The sequence below is a fragment of the Calidris pugnax genome, unplaced genomic scaffold (assembly GCF_001431845.1).
Source record: "Calidris pugnax isolate Ruff unplaced genomic scaffold, ASM143184v1 scaffold3, whole genome shotgun sequence".
NCBI lineage: Eukaryota > Metazoa > Chordata > Aves > Charadriiformes > Scolopacidae > Calidris > Calidris pugnax.
Genome location: NW_015090799.1, coordinates 3,682,107 through 3,708,901, shown reverse-complemented (window position 1 = coordinate 3,708,901; position 26,795 = coordinate 3,682,107). Strand labels below are relative to the sequence as shown.

The window sequence follows — 26,795 nt, the reverse complement described above, 5'->3', positions numbered from 1 at the left end:
CCCCCATTCTAAAATGGCTTTTTTTTTTTTTTCCCTGGCTTAACCCAAAAAAAAAAAAAAAAAAAAAAAAAAAGAAAAGAAGCTTGGATCATTTACAGTGACCAAATTTTCCTCCCAGGAATTAAGATTCCATGCTTTCATTTTACACAGAACAAACAGTAATGAACTGGGTGTATTTTGCCTCGTGATAGGATGTTAAGTCTGATTTTATATTCACCACTTTTTATCAGCCTGCCTTTTTTAGTAAGAAGCATCTGGTTGAGGGCTGCTGCTGCAGATTGCTAGCAGCACCCTTACGGTAACCAGCTCAGAGAGCTGTTTGGAGCAGCTTTCAGCTCGAGCCTGCAGGATGAGCTTTTCTAAGATGAGCCCCGTCATCACTGAGCCCAGCGTCCAAGACACAGTGATCTCAGCTGACAACAGCACAGCAAGGGAGAGAAAAGTCTTCCTGCAAGTCCTCTGGACTTCGACCATCATTGATAGACGCCTCACAGCAAATCTCTTGAAAAAGTGACTGGACTTTTTTGATCTACAAATGATCCACTGTTGCTCAGAGAGCTGTTTGGAGCAGCTTTCAGCTCGAGCCTGCAGGATGAGCTTTTCTAAGATGAGCCCCGTCATCACTGAGCCCAGCGTCCAAGACACAGTGATCTCAGCTGACAACAGCACAGCAAGGGAGAGAAAAGTCTTCCTGCAAGTCCTCTGGACTTCGACCATCATTGATAGACGCCTCACAGCAAATCTCTTGAAAAAGTGACTGGACTTTCTGGCTTTGTTCAAGCACTGGCAACATATGTCTAAATGCTGCTTTTGTATCCCAGTGTGCAAGTACACGGGATTTGTTTTACTGTAAAACTGTTTTACAATCATCCATTAAATTAAGCATGTGTTGGTTTGCAGCAGTGGGTCATTAGATTCACCAGCACAGAGAAGTTTATAGTTATCAGGAACTTCCCTGCAGTTCTTTTGTGGTTCATTTTCGAGTTAATGTTTCTTTCATTCATCAAGAGAAAGTCTGAAATGAACTTTAGGTAAGGATGCTTGTTTGGTTAGCTGGTGACTTAAAAACCAAACTTACCCTTTGCTCAAGAAGGGTTACTTCCCTTCCTGTGCAGAGGACAGATATAAAGCCCGCCTGTCAGTTGCATGCCAGTCAAAAATAGGAGAAACCAGGTTCAAAGCTCAGAAGGCCAGCCTGCTGCTGATTAACAGCAAAGGTACAGGTCTTCCTCAGGGAGCTTCTTCTAGAGCAATCTTCATTCACATGGACTAGTGTCTTCAAAAATTATTTCTAAAAAGTAAGCAAACAAAATTTACTTGATCCTAGCAATTCAGGCAATACTGGTAGCCTAGGTGAAATTTCCTAGCCCGGTCCCTCCTCTTTCCCCTTCACGGAGTTGGGGGTCAGCTGTCTTTTCTCACTTGCACATCTCCACAGCAGCATTTCTCAAGTGGTGTCCATGGATGATGGGAGAGTGATCAATGGAGCACCGTAGGGCACACCAGTAAGAAAACAGCCAAATGGAGGTATATCAGTCTTACAAATGACTGCGGAATAGGCAAACGTATTTTTAGCTCAGTCACGAGTGACAATGAATAGCACAACGCTGTGAAAGACAGACCTTAGGGTGCTTTTGTTTTTGCTTTTGCTTAGGGGGACTGTTTAGTTTGAGGAAGAGGAGGCTGAGGGGTGACCTCATCACTCTCTACAGCTACTTGAAAGGACATTGTAGAGAGGTTGGTGCTGGTCTCTTCTCACAGGTAATTAGTGACAGAACGAGAGGGAACGGCTTCAAGCTGCAACAGGGTAGGTCTAGACGGGCCATTAGGGAACAATTCTTCACAGAAAGAGTGGTCAGAGACTGGAATAGGCTGCCCAGGGAGGGGGCTGAGTCACCATCCCTGGATGTGTTTAAGAGTCATTTAGATGTGGGGTTGGGGGATATGGTGTAGGGGAGAACTTTGTAGAGTGGGACTGATGGTTGGACTGGAGGATCCCAAGGGTCTTTTCCAACCTGGATGATTCTATGATTTTCTAAATAGTCGTCCTTGTACTACGGAAGCACCGTAAACAGTGTGAGGCTTCATTCCTCCAGAGTTTTGGTGGGCAGCCATCAGCTTTGCAGTTTATCCATCTGCACAGACAGTTTTGCTTACTGCTGCAGAACCTGCCTGCCGTGCTAACGCCACCGCAACCGCAAGGCCTGATCTCGCATGCAATCTAGTTTCCTTCCTGCACCTGCCGTGGCGCAGGGTGAGTACGTTGCTGGCTGCCCCCGCGGGACGTGCAGACAGCCCCTGCCCCAGCTTTGTGCACCAGCACGGGGCTCCGCACCACGCACAGGAGCTGCCGCCGCACCGAACCCTGCTCCCGTGTTTGTACATTCTTGCAGTGTAAGTACTTGCTGCAATCGACTCTTGCTAGCCCAACTGAGTGTCATTTTTAACGTTTTCGTCCTAAAACACTGTAAGTTGGGGCCACCTGTTTCTTTCAGATCCGTGTCCTGTTTACATGTACTACCTAATACAAAGGAGAAGACTGTTTAAGCTTCAGCAGCCCTAACATATTCTCTCGTTTTTTCTTTCATGTCTGAAAAAGGATATAAATACCTCTTTATATGGGTCAGTGGTTCATGACTCACTGCCTTTTATAGCACCTTATAGCAGGTGCTTTCCTGTAGAGAGGGACACATTCCAAATACAAAGATCAATGTCTTTGAAATAATATTTTTCTTATAAAAAAGGGTAGATGGTTGGACTCGATGATCCCAAGGGTCTCTTCCAACCTAGACGATTCTATGATTCTATGATTCTATGTATTTTCAAAAGGGACAACTTCATATAATTGCAGAATTGGCTCCTGAATGGGTTGGGGTTTTTTAGGTCATTCTTGCAGAAATGTTGCTTTGAAAAAAGCAACAAACATAGGTCACAGTGTCCCAGCCTTCCATTTCAAACTTTTTAGCATGGTGCGTAACAAAAGAATAACCGTCTTTTATGGAAGGAATTTGAATGTACACAGCCCACGTAAAATATTGAGCACAACAACATTCAGGAAGGGATTTTACATCAGCAGCATGCATTAACTGCTGTTGATGAGGCCGGATCAGAATGTTTCTGCCTCTGGCAGAAAGTGGCAACATGGTATAGAAACGGCAGCAGACAGCCGGGGCCTCAGATTTATCTTTTGCCCTCAGATCTTCGTAGCATGGCATTAGGTCTTGGTTCGTTACTGGCTCAGAGGGCAGATTGCCAGCTGAGGGGCTACCAAAGCCACTTCCTGCCATGCCTGGATTTTCTTCAGAAACTTCTCGAATGGATGCTGGCCTCGGTTAGATTAGCAAGAAATAAGCCTAGGTTTGTGCAGACTGTTAAACCTCACAGCCTGGGTTCCGGTTGTGTGTCTTGATCACACAAGGGTAGTTACACTATTTCCACAGTGTGTGCTACTCTGAGCAGACACGTTGGAGCATTCTTTCCATACTCAACAACTGCCAGTTTTCCGGGCACTCCATGAGCATCTCTTAATTCATGTATTAAACAGAGCTGATTTCTTTACAAAGTGCTCCAGGGATTCAGCTACAGGCTTTATTTATTATTTTTTTATAAAGGTTACGAGGAAGAGATTTTTTTAGCAGCCAGGGGAGTAGGTTTCTAAAGCAATTGTAACCGTTGCATACCCTCCTCCTCTTCTGACATCTTTCCCCACTTCTCTAGAACTCATTGCCAACATCTGTAGCTAGTGCAGCCCAGCCTTTGTGGCAAATGAGCTCAGTTGCAAGTGGCTCCCTGGAGTATTTGGAGGATACAGTGGGGGGTGAGGTTTCTAACACTTTGGCCAAGTCAGGTCCATCTTCTACCCTGCCTGCAGCTTTCAGAACAGGCAGCCTCTCACAACCGACTGCTTTATCTAAGCTCCTACCCAAAGCACTCCCATATTGAGCCCAGGCCGACATTTAAACTCTCAGATATAAGCCATGAATATTATGAATCAACATTTATTGATGATATGTACATAAGAGGTACAACACTTAGTGAAATATTATATTCACGACTACTTCCAGTATAGAAAGAATGTCTAGCTTGTTTTACACATGAAAGTTACAAAAATCTGTCACACTGTAAGAAAGCATTAAAAGCAAATGGCTACCAATCGTTTTAAGGAGGAAAGGATCCAAAACTACAAAAATAGACTCAATTTACGAGGCATTCCCACTACAATATACAAGAACAGAGCCCAGAGTTGGGAGAAATTTTATCATCTGCATTCACTAGTTTTTAAACAAACTGTGCTATAGATCATTTACAGTCTGTCATTTCAAAACCCGGGGAACTTTTTAAATGTAAGGAAAAGACCAACGTTATCCATCTTCCTTTTTATTCTTTCTACATGAAACATCCCAAAACAACCCACCTCATGGCTAGTCACTTTTAAGAGGGGGCAAGGGATGATGAACAAGCAGTGCACAGTACTGCAGTGTGCAATTCATACTGAAGCATCGTGATGGGGCTCACCAGGCAGGACACTCCCTGTGCTTTGTGGCCTGGTTTCGATCTCTTTCAGTTTACACGGGATGATTATATTTATGAGATAAATATAATCCCAGGGTATGTAGGATTGAACCAACTTCTTGCTGCCCCATGCTCTTTCAGAACCACTGTCAGGTTTTGCCCCAGAAAGTCTTATTTTCTCACAGAGCTGAACTGTAGCCCTGACTTCAGAAGATTTTTGCCGCTATAGTTCATGCGTCTGTTTTATGAACAGACATACTTTTTGTAAATAGTAGGCCCGTACAACCGCCACAGTAGCTCAAGAAGCATTTAGTTTTGCATTTGATTTCCTCTGTTAATACCCTTTTTAACAATGAAAGAAACAGCACACCTCTGCCCGTGAGCGTACCCATCTTTCTCAGAGACTGCTCCCGCCAAGGGGATGAAGCAGAGGTTTCTACTTCGCCTTCTCGGGTGCTCTGAAGAGAAGGGGCAGCCCTCGGCAGCCTTGCCCAGCCACGGCCCTGTGACTGCACTTGCTTTGCTGGCGCCTGTGGCCCAGGCAGAACTGGAAGTGACTCAGAGGGATCCCGGGGTGCTGTGCCGTGACTAACGGCTGAATGATGCACGGTGCACAAAGAGTCAACAGCAGCCAGGGCATTTAGCGGGCGTGCAGTTAGGTCAATTTCCCTTTATTCATTGTGACTTACTAAACTTCTGGCGATAAAGAGTTCCAACATTTCAAGCAGACAAGAAGAAAACAAAACAGAAACTAATCATTCTAGGTGAACATTAATTCGTAATGTCATTACAGCTACATTCACAAAGCGGCAAATCTATCCTGGGGTCACTTTCACTCACTGCCAGGGAACTACACGCATGCAGGTACTAATACATACCACACTGGTTAGATAGCTGAAAACTAAAAATAACATATTTACAAGAAGTTGGCTGCATACATGATTCTGAACGTTATCAGAACAGGATACTCCGTAAAAGAGAGATAACGCAGTTACTAATCTGTGGAACCTAATCAGTTGAATGGTCAAAAGGAAACAAATCCAGACACAAGTGAAAAACAGAAAGTAGAACAAGATTTTAAAAGACAGTCTAATTTTCTACTATGGCTCCATACACAGAAACCAATTCAATTAAATTACATCACCGCTACACATACTGTATACACCATTTCACTGAAATTACATGTTGATAGCTACATTATCTACACTAAGTGCAGAGAGGCACTGGACATGATGCTTCAACAAAATGTCAAAACTAGTATCAATAAGGTTTTACAGCTATTGGTTACTACCTGTGGTTCCTATTAAGATAATACCTGTTACATCTAATTTAAATACAAAAAAGAGATTAAAATGCAAGGATTTATCCTACATGTATATCTACTAGAAACTTAGTCTCCAAAACCTCAGCAGAATAACATGGCCCCACAGATTTCTGAACAGTTGAAGAGATACCCAGTATCAGTCACACTTGGACAGCACTACTTGCTATTCAATGTTTTCTTTGTTTTGAATCACAGTCAAAGAGCTAGTAGGACATAAAAGATTTTTTGTGATATAATAGTTATGAATATTTATATTAATTTATTTTTATTCCTCTAAAAACAGTTCCTTGGTAATTAAATAGAAATTATTATAGCCACAGCCTTAATGCCAACAGGTATTTGCCTAATGATGAACAGGTGACCATAATAGAGAAACAACTCCCACTTGTCTGGGTCAAAAAATATAGTGGTTGTTCTCTTCAAAATACATAAGAAAACAGGAGATATTTGTATGGTTGCCACCCAATTACATTGGTCCCATGGTGGTTGTGTTGGTCCCTTTTCAAGAAGGCAAAGGTAGGTGGCCAAATCGTGAACTCTTTCCACAGGCTGAACTCCTATTCACTGTATTGTAGCAAGACGGACTGGGTACCTGATAGCATATATTTTGCCTACCCAGACCTCCAGTTTTCTGTAAGCTGTATCCTGAGCCAGTCAATTATGCACGATCAGATCCTAAGAAAGAACTGCAGGATTTGGCAAAGGTAACATGAGGAAAAATGAGGGACCATTGCCCAAAACAGTCTATCTAGAAGATTGTGCAGATTATTGTAACATGGTTCCATAATGAACTGCAGCATTTAAGGACATCTTGAAATTCCTATTTGCTTCTTACATTTTGTGCTTTGTTTGTAAGTCATCACTAAACATAACACAAAAATATTTAATCGATCCTAAATGTTATAAGAAAGCTGGTTTTGTTCTAAGGTACAGATCACCTTTAAAGGACTAACCCCCTAAATTATATGTTCATATAGAAAAAAAGTATAAGAAAATATTAGTGTGTCTGTAAATTACAGGTACTAGGTAATTTAGTTCAGTCTACTCTGTAGTTTCCAGGGAACATGTACAAACCCCTAAAACCTGTATTAATAACTAAATCAGTATCGAGCATATAGTAGTCAACAATATAAATACATACGCAGCTTTTTCTTATGCATTCTACAAACTAGGGTTCACGCCAGCTCATAGGAAATGGGATATAAGAAAGGACCGGGATATGTTGGATGGAAGTGTATGCAATTGTCTTTAAAAAGGAAGGACAACTTGTAGTACGCAAGAACTCACAAGCCTATAATCTACAATACTTACTGCAAAATTAATTTGTAAACACAGTTTGCATACAGTCTTTGAAAAACTGTAGAAAAAAAATAAGAAAATAACGATACAAAAATCCCTGCAAACTATACTATTTATGTAGAAAGCAATATACAGGTACCAGGCAATCCAGGATGTGTGACGCTGCCTATGACAGTTTCCCTTCATGTAATGGTGTGCGCCACAGAGCATCATTAATACAATTGCAGAACTCCTGAAATTTGAAAAATCAGTCTAGAAGGACTGGACACTTGCATCAATCAGCATTGTCTCTGCAGCAGAATGTAGTTAGAAGTGAAAGGGGAGCAACATTTGGGTGAAGTGAAGAAGAAACTCACAAGTCTTCTTGCTTTCCCAAATCCTATACTAGCCTGGTGATTATTTCCATCCTGGACTAGTAAAAACCTACTCAGTGCCTCAGTCATATGCTCTAGGTTTTTTCAATGTTTGGAGCCTGTGGTTTCTGTAAGACTCGTAGTTGTAACTGTTCGCAGTTGCATAAACCCAGTAGTGGGAAGTCAGCAGGTTGCCTGCGAGCAGGGGAAGATGTTTCTGGGATGGTGGGCATATGCAAGGAATGGCTCCTCAGAGCCTCGTGCCAAAGAGCCTGCTTATATAAGAAATAAAAGAATTACCAGCACCTGAACATCAGCAACTGTTTGACTCATTCATAGCAGCAGATTTCAATTTAACATCAAACATGATCAGGAGGAAAAAATGAGGGAGGCACTGATTGTGCAGTGTGTACCCAGGCACTGCTGCTGGGGTCATTGCCAGGAGTCCTGCCTGAGGCGTGCAGGACTGCGGAGTCTGTGCTTTGTCTGAGGACCACAGAGACACAGAACCTTGGTGTCCATGTGGGTAGAAAGACCGATGACTTTGCAAGGAATATGCATTAAGTACATTGTTTCGGGTAAATTGTGAGCAAGAACATAACACTTTCAAAAATAAGGTGAAGCCGAACAATTCGTTTACAGCTGAACTGCTTTCCTTGACGCTTCAGTATTGCAATTCCCTTTTTGTCTTCTTCCCCCCCCCCCCCCCCCTTTTTTTTTTTTGTTTTTCAAGAACCATACCTATAAAAAGTTGCGTGGACTTAGAATTTTATATATAGAATCTTGTTCGTATTTTAAGAGAAATAAACTTCTTCAAAGGCAGTCTAAATGCTTCTTTTAGGTACAAACCCAAAGCCTGGTAGCAGAAATGATCCTTAGAGAAGTTTTATTGACTCCGGGGGGATTTCAGTGCCGCTGGAGAAACTGAAAAAGCTGTTTCCAGCAAAGGCAAGGATTTAGCTCAAGAAAAAGGCTTCCCCCAACACAAACAGCTGCTTTTTTTTTTTTTGTCCCCCCCCCCCCCCCCAGTACTTGAAGCTACACTTTATATATTGTTATTCAGCCAAAGGAAATTGGGTACGTATTTTTCCTTCAAAGTCATCAATATGACTGGAGAAAAGAAAATAACTCATTTTCCTGAGAGTGCTTTCTGCTGGGAATAGGAGCTTTACATAGTCTTATATGGTGAATTACAGCCAAGGCGAATTGTCCCAATGGACTATACACCTAATACTGTACACCATAATAACTAATATGAAAAATACCTTATTTGTCGCCTTAGAAGTCACAGTAATAAAATCAAGCATAGTCTTCTGGCTCATAACAGATTAATATTACAGTATATTTTTATAAAGTGCTCTTATTTATCCTTCTGTAAATTAATTCAAATGCAGCAATAAAAATAGATGAATGGAAGTTAATGAAATGAGAAACAGTTATACATTTACATCTCCACAAATGTTCTTCTGAGCCTTTTTAAAGATGATTACAGAAGTGAATGTCAGAGGTCAGGCCTATGGTTTTGGGGATTTGTGCCATTGCTGCTGTATTGCTACAACAGGGTTGCAACAACACACGTAAAGGCAAGGAAGCAAAGAAAATCAAGGCAGTTGCCAGAATAAATATGTTCAAACACTGTTGCTGCAGCTTCTCAGATGAACAGTCTGCTCTTCTGAGTATCTCCTGAGGGAATACTAATGACCCTGGGAGTGATGGAAAACAGATCCGACATCTATATTACTCATTCATTTTGAAGTGGCAAAAAGTTTAGAATTCCACGTGCTTTGAGAAACAAAGGGAGATCAGCTGTGTCTCAAGGAAGAAATGGAAAAAACCCCATAACGATAGCGATCCTTATTTTTGTGCTGAGTTTTAAATTCATGGCTGGACTCTTAGCATAGAAACAATTAGGCAAAAAAGAAAGATCTTGGCAGAAATCTTTTGGATGTGACAATCAACATCACTATAAATAGCAGACAAAGAGTATTCCCTAGGATGGGATTGTGAAATGTCTTATAAGTTAACAGAGACAGGAAGAGACTTGACCTTTCCTGAAAGCCCGTGACTCCCATAGATCTCAATGGGGCTTTCATGTAGTCAGACCATTGCAGGCACGGGTTTTACGACAGCAAAGACAGTTTTTCAAAGACATACTGAGTTTCTCACCAATTCAAAAGGAAGGAGCACATCCCATAATATGGTTCAAATGGCTTATCTTCTACCTATTTGAAGCACCTTTGTGTATAAGTCCCATGCATGCTTCTCACAATGCTGGTGTAGCCTTTGGGAAGCAAAGAAGCTTCCTAAGGGAAGCAAAGAAGACAGAAATTCAGTAGCAAAATGCTCCACCTCTTCTACAGTTTTAACGTACAGTGAGCTTTCATTTCAATGAACAGATGTTAAGAGAATGCCGACCTAGCTTCAGCAGTGAATGCACAAGGCAAACGCATAGGCATGTAGTTAATTTAGCATGCAATTAACTGACTCTTTGCCTGGCACAGATTTTTCCATACGCCAGCGTGCTGCCAGTAACCCAAAGGGCAAGGCTATCACAGTTGCACTGACAAGGGCAGGGGGAACTGACAGAGAAGCAAAGGAAATGAATGTAGAAAGAAATGTTAATTTGTTTAGGAACTACAGAGAAAACTAATCACTTTCCACTGTGCTTTTCCTTCAACTTTGCCACCCCAGCGCTGTGAACAAATACAAAAGATTTGCCAGGTGCAAATTATGCATCAACAACTAAAAAGAGACTGGCCGGTAATCAGCCCTGCCTGCTGAAACGGGAACCTTGTATTAGCTGAAGTGGTCAGTCCCTGGGTTATTTTCTGTTTATTTAGTTAAGTAGCAACCCAGCCTCATGTGGAATGAGCAAATCGAGAAATGCAAGCCAAGAGTGACTTAAATTTTCCCAGAGAAACTGAAAGCTTTTTGATGGTTAAATATAGTGCTGCGTTGGACTAACACTATATTAAATATTCATTCAGGCTAAAAGCAGAGGAGTATACCAAAACCAACACTTCTCCTTCTCCCACATCCACAGAAACACCATCATAATTATCTTTTGAAACATCCCTGAGTTACTGTATCTACAGAAATACTATTATAAATCACAGTCTGCTATTCCAGTCCTATCCTTATGTGGGTGGGGTTTCTCTAGCATCTCATTCCTTCCTCCCCTTGTCTCCATCCTCTCTTCAAAGGACAATACGTCCCAAGTGGATAAGTATAAACATATGCTAAGTGTTTCTCAATATGTAATTTTGTGGAGCTGCCTAATCACATGTTGCTGGCATTCCTATTTATTTCCAACTGCTAAACAGTTTCAAATGACAGCTAGAAGTTTATAGACCAGTTTTCTAAAGATACTTTCAAGACAAGAAATTGGTGTGGCTGTCCAGTGTAGCAGAAACTGCTACAGTGAAAAAAATGGAAAGTCATCAATTAATGGGCAAGATGTGCTATGAAACAGCTTGGGAATGCTGGATATAAACCGGAGTAAACACTGTCTGTTATTCTTGGATATAATTCCCAACCAAGTCACAGATAATTTCACTTAATGTGAACCAGCATCCTCAGAGTGCACAACATTTTAGGGTACCCACACACCATCTCAGGCACATTTCTGGTACATAACCAAAAGTGTCTTTGAATGCAAGTTGGGAAGAGCAGCAGCTAGCTATAGGATAACTCTGGGTACGCTAACACCAATGACTGAAGAAAAGAGAAACCAACCTGCCTACCACTTCTCTGAATATCCAACAATTCCATTCCTCACAAAAAAATTCCTTAAGACTCTTCAGGAGGCCTTTGTAAAAGGTCTCCACCTCTAATACATGGTAGAGACCTACAGAATTCACAGTGAGTCAATATTTGTTAAATTATATAGGCCATTTTGCTTAGGATTGTAGCCATGGCATGCAAATGAGGACAAAAATACAACGGCAAGAAAAATTTTCGGTAACAACAAATGCTTAAATGAAGGATACTCTGACAATGGACTTATCTTGCATATCATTAATCATGCAAGTAGCCTTGGCTGGCTCAGGCCTGTGTGCATTTTTGGAGATATTTATATGAATGCAGATAAGCAAAAGCAGCTTATATTTATATTTTAATAGCTTCTACAGGCCAAACTCTACAGTTAAACGCATTATTCCGTTTTAAACCCATGACAGGTCTAAGCACAGACACTAAATGACCTATGTCCATAAACGTTTCAACTCCATTTTCTCCCATTTTTAAATTCACCCTATGCTCATATTCTGATTCATTCTCAGAACCTCTGAGATCTCCCCCCAGAATTGCACAGTTTGTTCTGTGGGTAGGGCCTCTGAAGGCCATGTGGCTCAGCTTTGCTACAGAACATTGCTAATAGTACAATGGCATTCACCAGTGTCTTAAAATTGCTGACTATTAATAAGCACCTTTAAAAACATTTCACAAGGTGATTATTGCGGTTGTAATTTCTTCTGACAGGATGAGTCAGCTATATTACATTGACAAAACACCATCTTGTTAATTCAGATGCCATGTGCTCTAAGAAACTTTTCTCTGACATTAGAGAGCTGTATGAATTGTTACTCTGCAAAAGACAGAGATACGAACATCCAACATAGTGGTCTAAATCCTGAAATTCTGGTTTATTCTTCATTCAGTCCTAACCCTGGCCAAATTCTATTAACCTTACATGGAATTTGGCTTAGCAATGAATTCAGGATTTAGCCATTCTCTAAAATATGGCATTATACTTGAAAGATGGCTTTCACTTCATACCAAATGCTACTGACAATCACGTTCAAAACACCTTCATTTCTTAGACTAATGGATTCAGAATTAGTTTATAGGTCATTATCCAGTACCCAATCACGACATCCGTGATCAATCTGAGTTGTGCCTTACTTGGGTAGTCTCATCCACATCAGGAAGCCCTCTGACATCAGTGGACAGGCTGAATAGTAAGGTGCTACCTACTTTGATTAAGACTAGTGTAACTAAGCCCGTGGTATTTTGTACATCAGGCACAGATTCAATGAAGGAACTACCACGCCTGTAGTAATACTGCCTTGTATTATATGATGCATCATGCTCACAAAGCAGCACAGCCCCATCATAAATTAAAGGCTGCACCTGCTTTGGGACAGCTGATAAAAACACATCGCACGTACATACAAATCTAAGGTCTTGTCTTGTTAGTAAATATTAGTTGTACTGATGTAACAAAATGTCTAGGATAATTTATTGACTTCTATGCATTAATCTTGCCCATGGATCTAAGCTCAGTTTAAAGTACAGCTAGGCACAAAAATACAGTGCTTGTTATTATTACAACAAATAGAAATCTTTATGGACTTTTTCCAAAAATATTTTAGCCATACAGTGCTAAATAGATCAGGTAAGCCACAAGAGTCACCAGAACACTTGAAAGTTTATGTAGTATTATATTTCTATTGTATTTGTAACCCTGAGTCCCTGTAGTGAACCGTACTGGCACTTTGATCTTCCCATTTTGCAGCATTTACATTCTCTGTGTCTTGAATGAGAGGGGAGGCGGGTGAGAGCACGTTGCACTGCATGGAGTGTTCTCCAGCTGCATCATCCACAGAGTTGTTACACAGAGAAGACAGATGGTTATGGATCATCGCTTGGCAAAAACACTACAATGACTTGATGAGATCTTTGCTAAGTTTCAGCTAAGAAATTAAGTAAGCAGAAACTGTAGATGTTAAACAGAAAAAAAAGAAATCTTCTTTAATCATGATATCTTTTGCCAGAAGATAGCTTCAGGGCTTATTAAAGACGAAGCTAGGAATCTCCTCCCTCAGTTTTCACGTTTCCAAGGCTCTTCTTCAACAACACTGAAGTCTGCAGATTTGCCATTGGTTGCCAGTGTTACCTGCAAGTAATTATCATGAACCAACTTAAAGGCTAAGGCACTTTGACAAAAAGTCATGAGTTTTATAAGGAAGATCATGGTATTTACAGGAATTACATACACTGTGTCATCTAATATATGTAAAATATATTTATTTAGAGTTCACAACACTCCCAAATAGTAAGACTCCTGTTCACTTATTATACTGACTAGAAAACATTAGCAGTAGAAAAAAAAATTCCCTATTTTCTTAGCCTTTGCTGTAGGCTTTTTTTAATAAATATTTCAGATTCTACTCCTTTCTGTCTCCTTTCGATTTCTCTGGATTATTTAAAAAACAGATTTTTTTTTTTAATGTAGAAAGTCTTTTTTTTTTTTTAAGTGGAATTCCTTTGCAAAGCAGCATCGCTGATGCAAGGACGTGAAAAATATGCAAGGCCAGAATAATGACAGATGTGTATCTATACACTTGCCTACAATTACACTACCTTTAAAGAAACAGAGGAAAAAATATTCTGTGAAAGTATTGTTCATTATACTACTATTTCTAACAATGTAGTGTAAGATTTTGACTATAGTCAGACCAAAAATTCATAGTAACACTATGTTTGTCTCACACAAAGTGCAGCAAAACATCACTTTTGTCTGCAAAAATACGTTAGGTATGTGCTAAAATTTTTAGGTTTTAACTACGGTAGAGGACCTACAGTGATCTACCAACTCACACTAAACGCTGGCCAGCATGTTGCATCACAGAAATCATTATACATACACCCATGCTTCAAGACAGATAGCTCCAGCCAAATGACTTTTTAAAAGTTTAAAAGGTAAAATGTGAATTTAACTTTACAAAAGTAATCTAGGTTTTTATAATAGTGAGAGAACCTTTCACTTAATTCTAAATGGATGGCTCACTATTTCCTAACTTACCTTGTAAGTTAACATCCTCAGCTTCAAATGTAAACTTAAAGACAGAGCTGAAATTCCCCATGCTGGATAAACTGGATGCATGGAAGCATTAGGACATGGAAACATGACAAAATGCACCGATTTTTTTAAACAAAGTAAAGGTTTTTCTTAGACAATTGAAACGGTGAAACATGCAAATGCAGGAATGAACAGCTTAGAAGTGAAAATCACAGACCCATGTGAAATATGATAATAAAAAAATACAAAAATATCGTGCAATAACAACGACTCTACCCCCATATAAAGGTAAATTACTTATTGAAAATACACACTGACCATGCAAAATTATAAACTGCTAGCATTATACATGGAATATATGACAGAAAGTAAATAGAAAGGACATGTTACTAGACCAGAGTTGCAGTGAGCTTTTCAACCCACCAGTGCATTTGACAGGATGAACAGCTGTCTCTTCAGATTTAAAAGCTGGCTGCTTCGAAGTCCCAAATCCTTCACCCTCTTGCTTTCGCTACTCTACACTTGGGAGCTGCAGACCACTTCAACATGATCCAAATACTTCACAAACATCAGCATACATTCATAGCTTACAAAGTCGACTGTAACATCACATCCTTTTGGCAGCTTGCAGCAGACACACTGATGAGACAAGTGACTGCTCAGTCTTGTGCTAAATCCAGTACACCCCAGCTCCTTTCATGAGTTTAAAAGTGCAAAAAGAGATCACAAGCAGAGCAACCCTAAAACAATGAAAAAGGACAAACACTTCTAGCTCATCAATCACTAGCCCAAAATTTTCATTAAAGGGTATGCTTAGGATAAAAACCACACCATTAATCCATATTTTTGAGGTGAGCTAATGCCTCAACTGAAGCAAATGGAAAGAGAAACTGAATGAAAAAAGAAAGTGTGACAAGTACTGGATCTTCAGGCTCCTACTTTCTAGCTTGACTTGGATCTCTGTGTAAATCTGAAAGACTGGAAGGAGATAAAATTATCAGTATTCAGTTCCATGAACCTGATTTAGACTGATATGTGTCAGCTGAATTCGTCTTGAACACACTGAAATTAGCACTATCTGTTTCACTGAAAAACAGTTTTCTATAAGTTCCAAAATAACTTAACCAAAGTGTGTTAATGAAAAAAATCTTTTCTTTTCAGGGAGTTTCTTTTTTCCTTCAATTTTTTAAGTCTTCTGTGTCCTTTCATTTTTTAAGAAATAAAAATTAATGACAATTTTTTTCATTCGGTATAAGCATGTATTCTCTTATAATTTCAAAGAAAAATTTCTTTAATTTTTCTCATGAAAAAACGTAGATTAGAAGAGGAAGGGGGGAGCCACATTGGAACAAAAAATTGGTTTTCATTTTAAAAAATAATTTTATTAAAAACTTGAAAGATTCAGGGAAAAAATGAGGATAAGTGAAGGTTTTTTCTTTCCTGAATTCAGTATTATTTTCCCCCTGAAAATACAGGTTTGGCCTGGCATTATCTAGAAGTAAGCATTAGAAAAATATATATTCTAAAGAGCATATCCAGCCAGGCTGGAGACAGGTGAAAGTGACATAATAGTACTTATATTTCCAATATATATGGTGATCTGCTAAGGGACGTTTGGCTAAATGGCTAAAGTAGGCTCACCGGAGAATTCACTGTGTCAAAGACAGTGTACAGGAGCTGATCAGAGTACTAATAAATTAAAAAAAAAAAAGACTATGAAATGAAAATTTCCAGCTTGTTTTACTCTCTCCTCCTTTTCAAAAACTCTTGATTTTAAACAGCCCCGTCCTAGTGGTGGGTCCTTAGTAAAGTTTTAACCCCTAACCTTCCCAACTGTTTTCTCATTCAACTGGTGGGGTTTCTCAAGCTCACTTTGCTCTGATCAAGATATTAGATTAATAATCTACATTAGTTACAGCAAGGATTAGAGACAGAATACAATGTTTGTGTCTTAATGACTCAGGAACGATGACAGAAGCAAAGCGTAAGCATGCTGTATGAGTGCAAGAGCATTCTGATGCTAAAGTGCATTCAACATGTCCATCTCTGAACAGCATATCATGGAAAGCAGTCAGCAAATGACAACACCTGTATCTGAATTGCAGCTATCCTTCATTTGAGTTGGCAATTAAGTTCTTTGTTGCCATAGAAAATTAAGTAACTGTCCATAGAAGGTGATGCCATATTCTCTGCATCTTGGCATATTCCATAATACGCTGCATCTTGCCTTTTGATGTGTAAACAATGTACATGATTTTTTCCCCTCAAATGACAACTTTTAAGAAGAGTGCAAAAAAACATCTTTTGGACTGCTCAAACTCATTCAAAATGTCTGGGGTTCATGGACCTTTTTGTCACATTGTTATTTGCAGAACAATTTGAAAAATACATGCAGGTTAAAAAATAAGATAAAATAAAGCATGCAGTGCTATATACATGTCTCAATATCCATAAACGTGAAAGGTACCTTGCACTCATCTACTATGACTGAGTTGTGAGCTGCAAAAACACATTGGTTTGAGTTGTTTTCCCTATGATTTTTCATGTCGTCGTAGACTGATTGAGTCTTGGTCATTTCAATGTCTTCGTGCCCTTTATGATGGGAGTCAATGGTGTCAAGTTCTGCCTTTGAAAGGTGGTAGACAATGCCAGCACCAAAAGAATCTCCCACTACATTGACTGACGTTCTCATCCGGTCCCTACAAAAGAAGCAAAGGAAGAGGCTGAATGTCATGAGAGGAAGAAGAAGTATGGCATGACAGCCCTGTTCACATTACAGTTCTTGCATTTATTTCAGAAAGTTTAAGGCATCTTTAGAACAGAAAGATGGGAGCTTTCAAGTGAAATTGAAAAAGCTTGCTTTCCCTGCAGACTTGTTCAGACAGAGAGGGATGTGCAAGCTCCCATGTGCCAGATGCTCATACTCATGGATTTTTGGCAAAGAACTTGTGCTACAGACACAACCGAACTGCAGAGCTGTGCTTGACTGACATCTCCCCAGCACCTGCTTGTGGAGCTGGAGGTTTCAATGTCAGGGTGCCAGGCGGGACCTAACAGGCTCACATCATTGTCCATTGTGAAATCTGAATTTATCAGAGGGCTGAACTTAGCGCAGCTAGAGAGAAGGACTTCGGATCTGATGAAGTGCTCTCATTTTTGGATGGATTAAAAAACGGCCTCTCCCTTTATTTTCAATGAGCCAACTATGGGGAAAAAAATGCCTGAAATATCTCCATAAGGCCCAGGCCATCGAAGCTCCTCTCCTGGCACCACCTTTACAGATGGTCATCTGTTAGCATGGCAGCATGCCCACTCACACTGCTCTATGCCAGAGCCTGGCATATGAGCCAACCAAATATAGGTCATGGCCTACAAAATGATGAGCCTGTGACAGCATTTCAGTGATGAGTGCCTTCCTTGTAGGAGGGCGCCAAAATAGGCTGACACGCTTCATTACAAAGAAACATGCGTTTCGGCACTTCGTGGAAAGGATGCCATTGGAGAGACATTTTTCTTGTATGTTGTTTTTAGAGTGTGGCTCTATCGGTCAGCAGTGAACTCATGGTTGTGGATTTTCCCTGATTTCAGAATTCTGCCCCAGAGCTGCCCAAAATTCTGCAAAAATGGGAGATGATCTTACAAAGCACTGCAGGTTTATGGGCTCCTGCTATCTTTCCTACTGCAGGTATGCCGCATTACACATATTGAAATAATTTACAATCTAATTTGCCTCTTCATATCTGAACTAAACTTAAGACTCCTAAAAACCTTCTGACCAAGGATTTCAATTTAAGGCTACGGCAGCAACTGAGTCTAGCTTTGTCAAACAGGTCAGAGAAGTGATTACATTGATTAATATTCAGAGGTATATCCACAAAGACTCATTTACACAAAACGGGTAGGTAGAACAGTGTGGACATTTGCCAAGGAACAGAAAAACAAGCATGTGATACCTCATTTCCTATGGCAGTGATTAATTTGAAAAACCGCTTTCTAGTTGTTCTGGTAGTAGATTTATGTGACATCTCCTCTTCCTGAAGAACACTGAGAAAGAAACCCTAAATATATATAGATAGATATATAAACCCCACACTGATACACACTCATTACACATGCCTATTCTTAGCCATTAATTTTGAGCCCTTTTGAGCCCTTTTTAACATCTTTGCTCTAATGATTTGTAAACCTGCCTTTCCAGGCTGAATTCCCTTTCACGTTTATCCTCTTCCCCTCCACATTATCATGCCTACATATCTGGAGTTTGTGGTGTCATATCTTAGTTGAAGCAGTTCATTTTTATTTTTTTGTCATAGAATGGTTTGAGTTGGAAGGGACCTTAAAGATCATCTAGTTTCAAGCCCCCTGCCCTGGGCAGGGACACCTCCCGCTGACCAGGTTGCTCAAAGCCCTGTCCAACCTGGTCTTCAACACCCCCAGGGATGGGGCAGCCACAGCTTCTCTGGGCAACCTGTTCCACTGTCTCAACACCCTCACAGCAAAAAATTTCTTCCTAATATTTAATTGAAATCTCTTTCAGTTTAAAACCATTACCCCTTGTCCTATCACTACACTCCCGGATAAAGAGTCCCTCCCCAGCTTTCCTGTTGGTCCCCTTCAGGTACTGGAAGGCTGCTATAAGGTCTTCCCAGAGCCTTCTCTTCTCCAGGCTGAACAACACCAATTCTCTCAGCCTGTCTTCCCAGGAGAGGTGCTCCAGCCCTCCGATCATCTTCACAGCCCTCCTCTGGACCAGCTCCAACAGGTCCTGTCTTTCCTGTGCTGAGGATGCCAAAGCTGGATGCAGTGCTCCAGGTGGTGTCTCACCTGTGCCAGGTAGAGGGGCAGAATCACCTCCCTTGCACTGCTGGCCACACTTCTCCTGATGCAGCCCAGGATGGGGTTGGCTCTCTGGGCCGCCAGTGCACACTGCTGGCTCATGTTGAGCTTCTTATCCACCAACACCCCCAAGTCCTTCTCCTCAGGGCTGCTCTCCAGCCATTCTACGCCCAACCTGTATCTGTGCTTGGGATTGCCCTGACCCAGGTGCAGGACCTTGCACTTGGCCTGGTTGAACTTCATGAGGTTCACATGGGCCCATCTCTCCAGCCTGTCGAAGTCCCTTTGGATGCCATCCCTTCCCTCCACTGTGTTGACTGCACCACACAGCTTGGTGTCGCCAGTAAACTTGCTAAGGGTGAACTCAATCTCACTGTCCATGTCACAGACAAAGATGTTAAATATTACTGGTCCCGGTACTGACCCCTGAAGAACACCACTCGTCAGTGGTCTCCACTTGGACATCGACCTGCTGACTGCAACCCTTTGAGTGAGGCCATGCAGCCAATTTCTTATCTACTGAGTGTATCATCTGTCAAACCCATGTCTCTGCAGTTTAGAGACAAGAATGTCATGCAGGACAGTGTAATCAAAAGAATATCCAGAAGCAAAAAAACCGCCTGCAATAATCCCCTCAAAACCCAACAGCCCACAGGAGGAAAACATCCTTCCAGTTTTGCTTCACAGAAATGAAATGCTTTATACAGTTCTCTTCCCATGCCTGTGAAGAGTGTTTTAAACCTGGTCAGAGCGGTAAAATAGGAAAATACGACTTTCTAAGTGTAATTTTTAATTAAGACCATCAAATATACTGAACCCCACAATATAGGTCCACGAAAAGAACATCTACTTAATTTTTTTGTATAAGTGGTATTTAATTTTGAAAGGAATCACTGATGCCAGATGATGGAAGGATAGCATAGGATGACAAAAAACAAGGTGGAGAGAATATATAGATCTAATTGAGGCATGATTCAAATTCTGAAAGGGTTATTTGAGGAGATGCTCCAGCCCATATGCATGTACTACTAGCCAAGAGATTCAGCAATACAAACTGCACACTGCTGCAGAACATGCTACACTGCATGAACCAAGTAAACAAGTTCCTTACAACAGAAAGACAAAGTCTCGGCTTTCAGGAATCAACAGCAAAGGGCCAGTGTCCACTTTTGGACCAAAGAACACCCCAAGAAGAACAAATAAGATAAGAAGACTGCATTTACTCTTTTTCTAAAAACAACCAACCAATTAATTCCAGCTATGCTGGAATGATGCTAACAAAATCAATGTAGGAAAGTTGCAGCCTAGTAGATGACTTGTTCCAACACAGCTACTTCTACACTGTCCGTAACAGCTTCTGAGGGGAATAACGGGACTGAAGTCAAAGTTCTCTCTCAAAAGTCAACTCAACATCTGGTAAAAATGGGCTTTGGATAAACTGGGAAGTAATTATTTAAATCCTGGTAAGTGTTAATGTCTAATTTCCTCAAACTGGCATAAATGAGAAGAACTGGAAGCTTAACAATGTAGAAGAAAGGAACAGAAATGAGAAGAATTGAATCAAGGTCCCTTGTTATTAATGTCATAGCACCTATATAGTGTGCTAGTGTGAAAAAAAGGTTACTTCTGTTTCCTGAAAGCTTGAAAACCCAGTATATCAACCTTACTAGATTTTAGAGAGGAGATTAAAATCTTAGTACACCTGATCAGTCAAAGACCAGGTGACATGTTTTCTATAGCTTAATTGGATTTACATAAGACCCTGTCCAGACGTCACCTGGGTCTGAAGACTCTGAGTTTAGATCTGCAACTGGAAGAGACTCATAACTCAAACTATATTTCTGAGTTACTGAATGAAGGTTTAAATACCAGATCAGCTGTCCAAGCCCATTTTTCTCTAATTCCTCTCTCTTCACTGCAAAATACCACTCTATTTGGGGTTGTGCTGTGATATTTGCTAAGCTTGTCAGTCTCACACCTGGAATGTAGCCAGCTTCTGGTTACAGTAAAAGAAGCTGTTTTCATATTCCAGCTGTTGGCATGTAATTACTGTCCTATTTAATGTCACTGCTGAGTTGTGCTTAGTTTTAAACTAAGAAACTATGAGAGTTGTGAAATCTTGGGAAACTTGCCTGATGAAAGAGCTCACACTGTGTCTGTACGTGTGGGAGGGGGAAAGGTTGAGCAACCTCATCTCTAGATATTGGAGAGGCTTGAGAAGAAATCAGTACAGAAACCTTTTGGCTCCAATTTGAAGGAAAGCGTGCCAAGTTTAAGGAGAATCAAAAGTCAGATTTATGCTACACCATGACCAAATTGTGAAAAACTGTTCTGGCAGTTTCAGATGATAGGAGTAGTGTAAAATCAATTGATTTCATCAGAAATATTGAAAAACTCATAGAGTAGGATTTTTTTTAAAAGCTTTCATTATCTGGAATTGAAATGTTTCAAAAGAGCTATTCCAAATTGTTGGGGCCTTAGCGATACTGAATGAATACCAGGGTTTGTGAACCAAGGCCATGAGCTAAAACTAAAGGATACAGTTGCAATTTAAGTTATCAGAAAAGTAAGAAAATGCGGATGGGAAAATGCTGATAGCAAGAATTATACGCATATAGCATCTTTTTAGACTAACCAATCACTTAAGGATTAAGGGCGCGTGGACAACGCGTGCTACCCAATCAAGCTTGCTCTATCTTGCGTGCTCGGCGCGTGATCGCGTGTACAGGAGAACAGAAAGAATATATAAGAATGCAGCCTGTTTAATAAAGTTGGATTTGAACTTGCATCATACTGGTGCGTCGTTCTTTCCCGCTCGCTAGAACGGCGCGCAGCACCAAATATTTCTGTTTTCAATCACACACTGGTTCCAGAAAAGTGGCTAGAATTCAGTCTTAAATATTTTATTAACTTTCTTTTCTACATTCGATTAAAATAATGCTGTAATGTAATTTTGTGATCTAAAGAAATGGAAGAAGACAACATTTGTAAGTAAAGAAAATATCTTTTTATGAACTTTCATTTCAGATATTCTTTAGGTCTGGTTTGTATGCCCAAAACCTTGCTCAAAAGTTGGCTTGTGTGCCTTTTCTTAACATCAGCACTGTCAGCAGTATTGTTTTCATATCTCATTAGATCATCATGGCTACCATAACACAACCACTGGAAGATGGAAAATAAAGTTATTACCTGTTGACATATTTTAATTAGCACAATACTTCCACCAGCAAAATTTTTCTTAGGACTAGTGGCATGGCACAGAGCTTTTAATCTCCTTTTTTATCTCTTTTCCCTCTACCTTTCAATTCTGAACCACACTGCAATTCCACTCTTTATTCTTAGGCCAGAAGGATCCAAACCCAACCATTTGTGCTGAAATGATTCTTTTGCCTAGCTTTTTTTTGGAAAGACACCTTGAAATATTTCTTTCAGAGGTACTGTCCTTCCTATGCTGACATTTACCACCACTACAGCTCCACAGTTTTTATTTCCTAGGCAGGATTGGATGAGCCAGGGGTAACAATGCTGCTGAAATGCAACACCTACTAGTGAATCAGAACTGCTAGCAAACTCACAGCTCTGAGGTTTGCTAGTGTGGGCAGAGCTTCTCAGTCCACAGGAATATTTTTAAATGACATTTTCCTAAAAGAGCAAACAAACCATGGGCTCCTTTTGCACATCCTCCTACCAGCTGCAGAAACCTACCTATTTGCTTTACTTTGACAGCCAGCAAAAACATATATTTAAAACAAGTCTGCACTTTTTTTTTTTCTCTCTTACTCCCAGCTGCAGATTCTTATGCTGCTTTCCTGTTTTCAACCATGACCTCATAAATATAATAAACACATAGAATATCATAGTTTTCCCTTCTCCAGCTGTACTCTTTCTGCTGAACTCTGCCTCATTTCACCATTCTGAGTCATGATATCATGATATTCAGTTATATACAAAATATGTTATCTTTTCCCTTTGCCTTCCCAAACTGTAAATTCCTGCCCTGTAACTGGCTGACAACATCCCGATGGAAACTGTGTTTTCAGCATTCATCCTTAATTTTAGACCAGAACTATAGGAAACAGAAATATGAAAGCAAAGATCAGAAAACTGGTTGTCTGATGGAGAGGCACCATTAGGAAGGAAAATCATAGAATCATAGAATTGTCTGGGTTGGAAGGGACCTTAAAGATCATCTAGTCCAACCATCAACCTAACTCCGACAAAAAAATAAATAAGAAATAAGCAATAAAAAATCATATATGAGTCTGAACCCAAGGACCTTACAAGAGGATCCTTGGCTCATGGAAAATGACTTCAGTATCTCTAGAACAATGTGTACCAGCTGAAAATCTGCTTTCAGTGTCTCCTCCTTCATCAAATAGCCACTTTCCTCCTTGGCTTCATCTGCAGAGGAGAGTCTTACACTTCTTTAAGATCAGCAGTTGAAAAGCACTACAGATAAGCATTACTTCACTACTTCTTCTGCACTGAACAGTGAAGTCAGCACAACTTACAAAAGCCAGTCAACAGCAACAAGCAAACTGATGTCCTGGGTAGGGAGACCCACTGCAGTAAGGATCAGAAGCATAGTGACAAGTCCCGCGCTGGGAATACTGGCAGCTCCAACACTTGCAAGGGTGGCGGTCAAACTGCAAAACCAGAAATCAAATGAGAGTAGCAGGAAAACTGACATTCATTTCATTGCATACTCATGTGATCATTAGAAAGGTCTTTTAATGAGTTCTTCCCAGTAAACTACCAACTATATGATAAATCATGGTAAGCTCAAGCCATAGTTTTCATGCTTGTGTTTCTCCAAAAATATTTATTAAAGGAAGACAGATTCATGGGGTTTGTTCTGAGAGTTGTAAGAGAGTTGTCTGGGAGTTTTAAGTTCTGTAAACTGGTTATGACATTCACATCTTTGGCCTGGTATTGTTTTCTGAACTCTACCAACACATCCAGCTTTTTGAATCCTGAGCTTTGATCATCCAGACTTGCTGAAGTTTGGCAACTACAAGTTGAATTTTTAGGGTGGTCCATTTCTGTTTATTTATGCTAATTGAAGACTGAATTGTGAGGTAGTGCCTGCAAGAAAGTGGTTATTATCAGGTACAGAAGAGTAGTCGTCTTAGTATTCAAAATTCCCACAGTACAAGCCAGAAGTGTACCAAGCCTAGATACAAATCACCTAGATGAAAAAGCAATACTCATCTGACTGTTTCATAAAAACAAACCTATCTCTGTTTTTGCCCCTCATTTTTTGATGAAGACCAGTAGAGTGAATGTCTGTGCTCCAACTGTTTGTAAAAATACAACACAGACCATAACAAATATCAACATTATCGGGGAATCTTATGAAGAATGGAAAATAAATTTGTCAGAGAACAAGCCAAAGGGAGAAAAACAGGGGAGAGAGAGGGGGAGAGGGAGAGAAAGGAACAAGGAAAACGGAACAAGAAAAAGTTATCTGTGTCTTTTTAAACACAGGGATGAGTAACGTGGTTGTACTTCTGTGGGTGTACCCCAAAAAAATCTAAAAGCACTTTCAAAACAGAAGTAGAGGAAAAAGGTCTCTATGGGGGCACATCCTTGGCCACTAGCCAGAACTAATCCGTGAGGACGTTAGCCTGATTTAGAGCTGGCAGATGGCTGGGTCTGACCCAGACAATCCAGGTCGCAGTGTGTTTGTCAGGTGTCTGGATTACAGTGTCACCTGGTCTATGATGCGCCCAGGTAGGTCCAGCAGGTATGCAGGAAGGATGCTCTGCTCTGCCATCAGGCTCTGTGCACAGTGCCAGCTCCTCAGGCTCTTCCAGCCTGAACTGGAAAGTGATTGCTTCCAAGCTCTGTGAGGAAATGCTCACAGCAGCGCTTGCGGGCTGGAGGGGAATGAAGTTCAGGTTCACTGTTCAGGTCTAAACAGAGTCTGCCTTAGCTGCAATTTCCAAGATCACCCTCTCTGAAAGAAGATCTTATGTAGATTAGACAGTCTACATGACCAATATGAACTAAGTAGGGCTGGTCGAGGGCTAATTAAGTTTTGGTGAGTTTATGACTGGGTCATTTGAATATCCTCATATTACAAACTGGGTTTGACAGACAAAACCTAATAACCTTTCATTCATTTGTATTGCCACCTCAAGAGATAGTTCTTGTCATATTGTTGTAGAAAAAATACATATAATCATAGAATGGTTAGGGTTGGAAGGGACCTTAAAGATAATCTAGTTTCAAGCCCCCTGCCAGGCACCTCTCACTAGACCAGGTTGCTCAAAGCCCCATCCAGACTGTCTTCAACGCTTCCAGGGAGAGGGCATCCACAACTTCTCTGGGCAACCTGTTCCACTGCCTCAACACCCTCACAGCAAAGAATTTCTTCCTAATATCTAATAGAAATCTCCCCTCTTTCAGTTTAAAAGCATTACCCCCATCCTATCACTACACTCTCTGATAGAGTCACTCCCCATCTCTCCTGGAGCCCCCTTTAGGTACTGGAAGGCTGCTATAAGGTCTCCCTGGAGTCATCTCTTCTCCAGGCTAAACAACAGCCAGCTCCTCAGGCTCTTCCAGCCTGAACTGGAAAGTGATTGCTTCCAAGCTCTGTGAGGAAATGCTCACAGCAGCGCTTGCGGGCTGGAGGGGAATGAAGTTCAGGTTCACTGTTCAGGTCTAAACAGAGTCTGCCTTAGCTGCAATTTCCAAGATCACCCTCTCTGAAAGAAGATCTTATGTAGATTAGACAGTCTACATGACCAATATGAACTAAGTAGGGCTGGTCGAGGGCTAATTAAGTTTTGGTGAGTTTATGACTGGGTCATTTGAATATCCTCATATTACAAACTGGGTTTGACAGACAAAACCTAATAACCTTTCATTCATTTGTATTGCCACCTCAAGAGATAGTTCTTGTCATATTGTTGTAGAAAAAATACATATAATCATAGAATGGTTAGGGTTGGAAGGGACCTTAAAGATAATCTAGTTTCAAGCCCCCTGCCAGGCACCTCTCACTAGACCAGGTTGCTCAAAGCCCCATCCAGACTGTCTTCAACGCTTCCAGGGAGAGGGCATCCACAACTTCTCTGGGCAACCTGTTCCACTGCCTCAACACCCTCACAGCAAAGAATTTCTTCCTAATATCTAATAGAAATCTCCCCTCTTTCAGTTTAAAAGCATTACCCCCATCCTATCACTACACTCTCTGATAGAGTCACTCCCCATCTCTCCTGGAGCCCCCTTTAGGTACTGGAAGGCTGCTATAAGGTCTCCCTGGAGTCATCTCTTCTCCAGGCTAAACAACACCATCTCTCTCAGCCTGTCTTCATAGCAGAGGTGCCCCAGCCCTCTGATCATCTTTCTCATCTTCCTCTTGTCTGACTCCAACAGGTCCACGTTGTTCTTGTGTTGGGGGTCCCAGAGCTAGACACAGTACTCCAGGTAGGGTCTCATCAAAGTGGACTAGAGAGGCAGAATCATCTCCCTTGCACTGCTGGCCACACTTCTTATGATGCAGCCCTGGATGAGGTTGGATTTCTGGGCTGCGAGAGACCAATGATAGCTCGTGTTGAGCTCTTTATCCATCAACACCCCCAAGTCCTTCTCCTCAGGGTTGCTCTCCAGCCATTCTCTACCCAGCCTGTAATTGTGCCTGGGATTGCCCTGACCCAGA

The 26,795-nt window shown here is 40.8% G+C and overlaps 1 protein-coding gene across 2 annotated transcripts in view; it reads right to left on the bottom strand.

Moving 5' to 3' along the window:
* Nucleotides 1–12,801: 12,801 nt before the first annotated feature.
* Nucleotides 12,802–26,795, bottom strand: part of SLC1A2 (solute carrier family 1 (glial high affinity glutamate transporter), member 2) — a 55,343-nt gene continuing 41,349 nt past the window's right edge. The window contains exons 9-12 of one of the 2 annotated variants that reach the window (XM_014937158.1): nucleotides 23,638–23,772; nucleotides 16,758–16,989; nucleotides 14,294–14,364; nucleotides 12,802–13,384 (exon numbers count right to left, since the gene is read on the bottom strand). In XM_014937158.1, the coding sequence (XP_014792644.1) occupies nucleotides 14,329–14,364; nucleotides 16,758–16,989; nucleotides 23,638–23,772 (403 nt within the window). In that variant the 3' untranslated portion in view covers nucleotides 12,802–13,384; nucleotides 14,294–14,328. The remainder of the gene's footprint in view (nucleotides 13,385–14,293; nucleotides 14,365–16,757; nucleotides 16,990–23,637; nucleotides 23,773–26,795) is intronic. The other variant, XM_014937156.1, reaches the window with a different exon arrangement.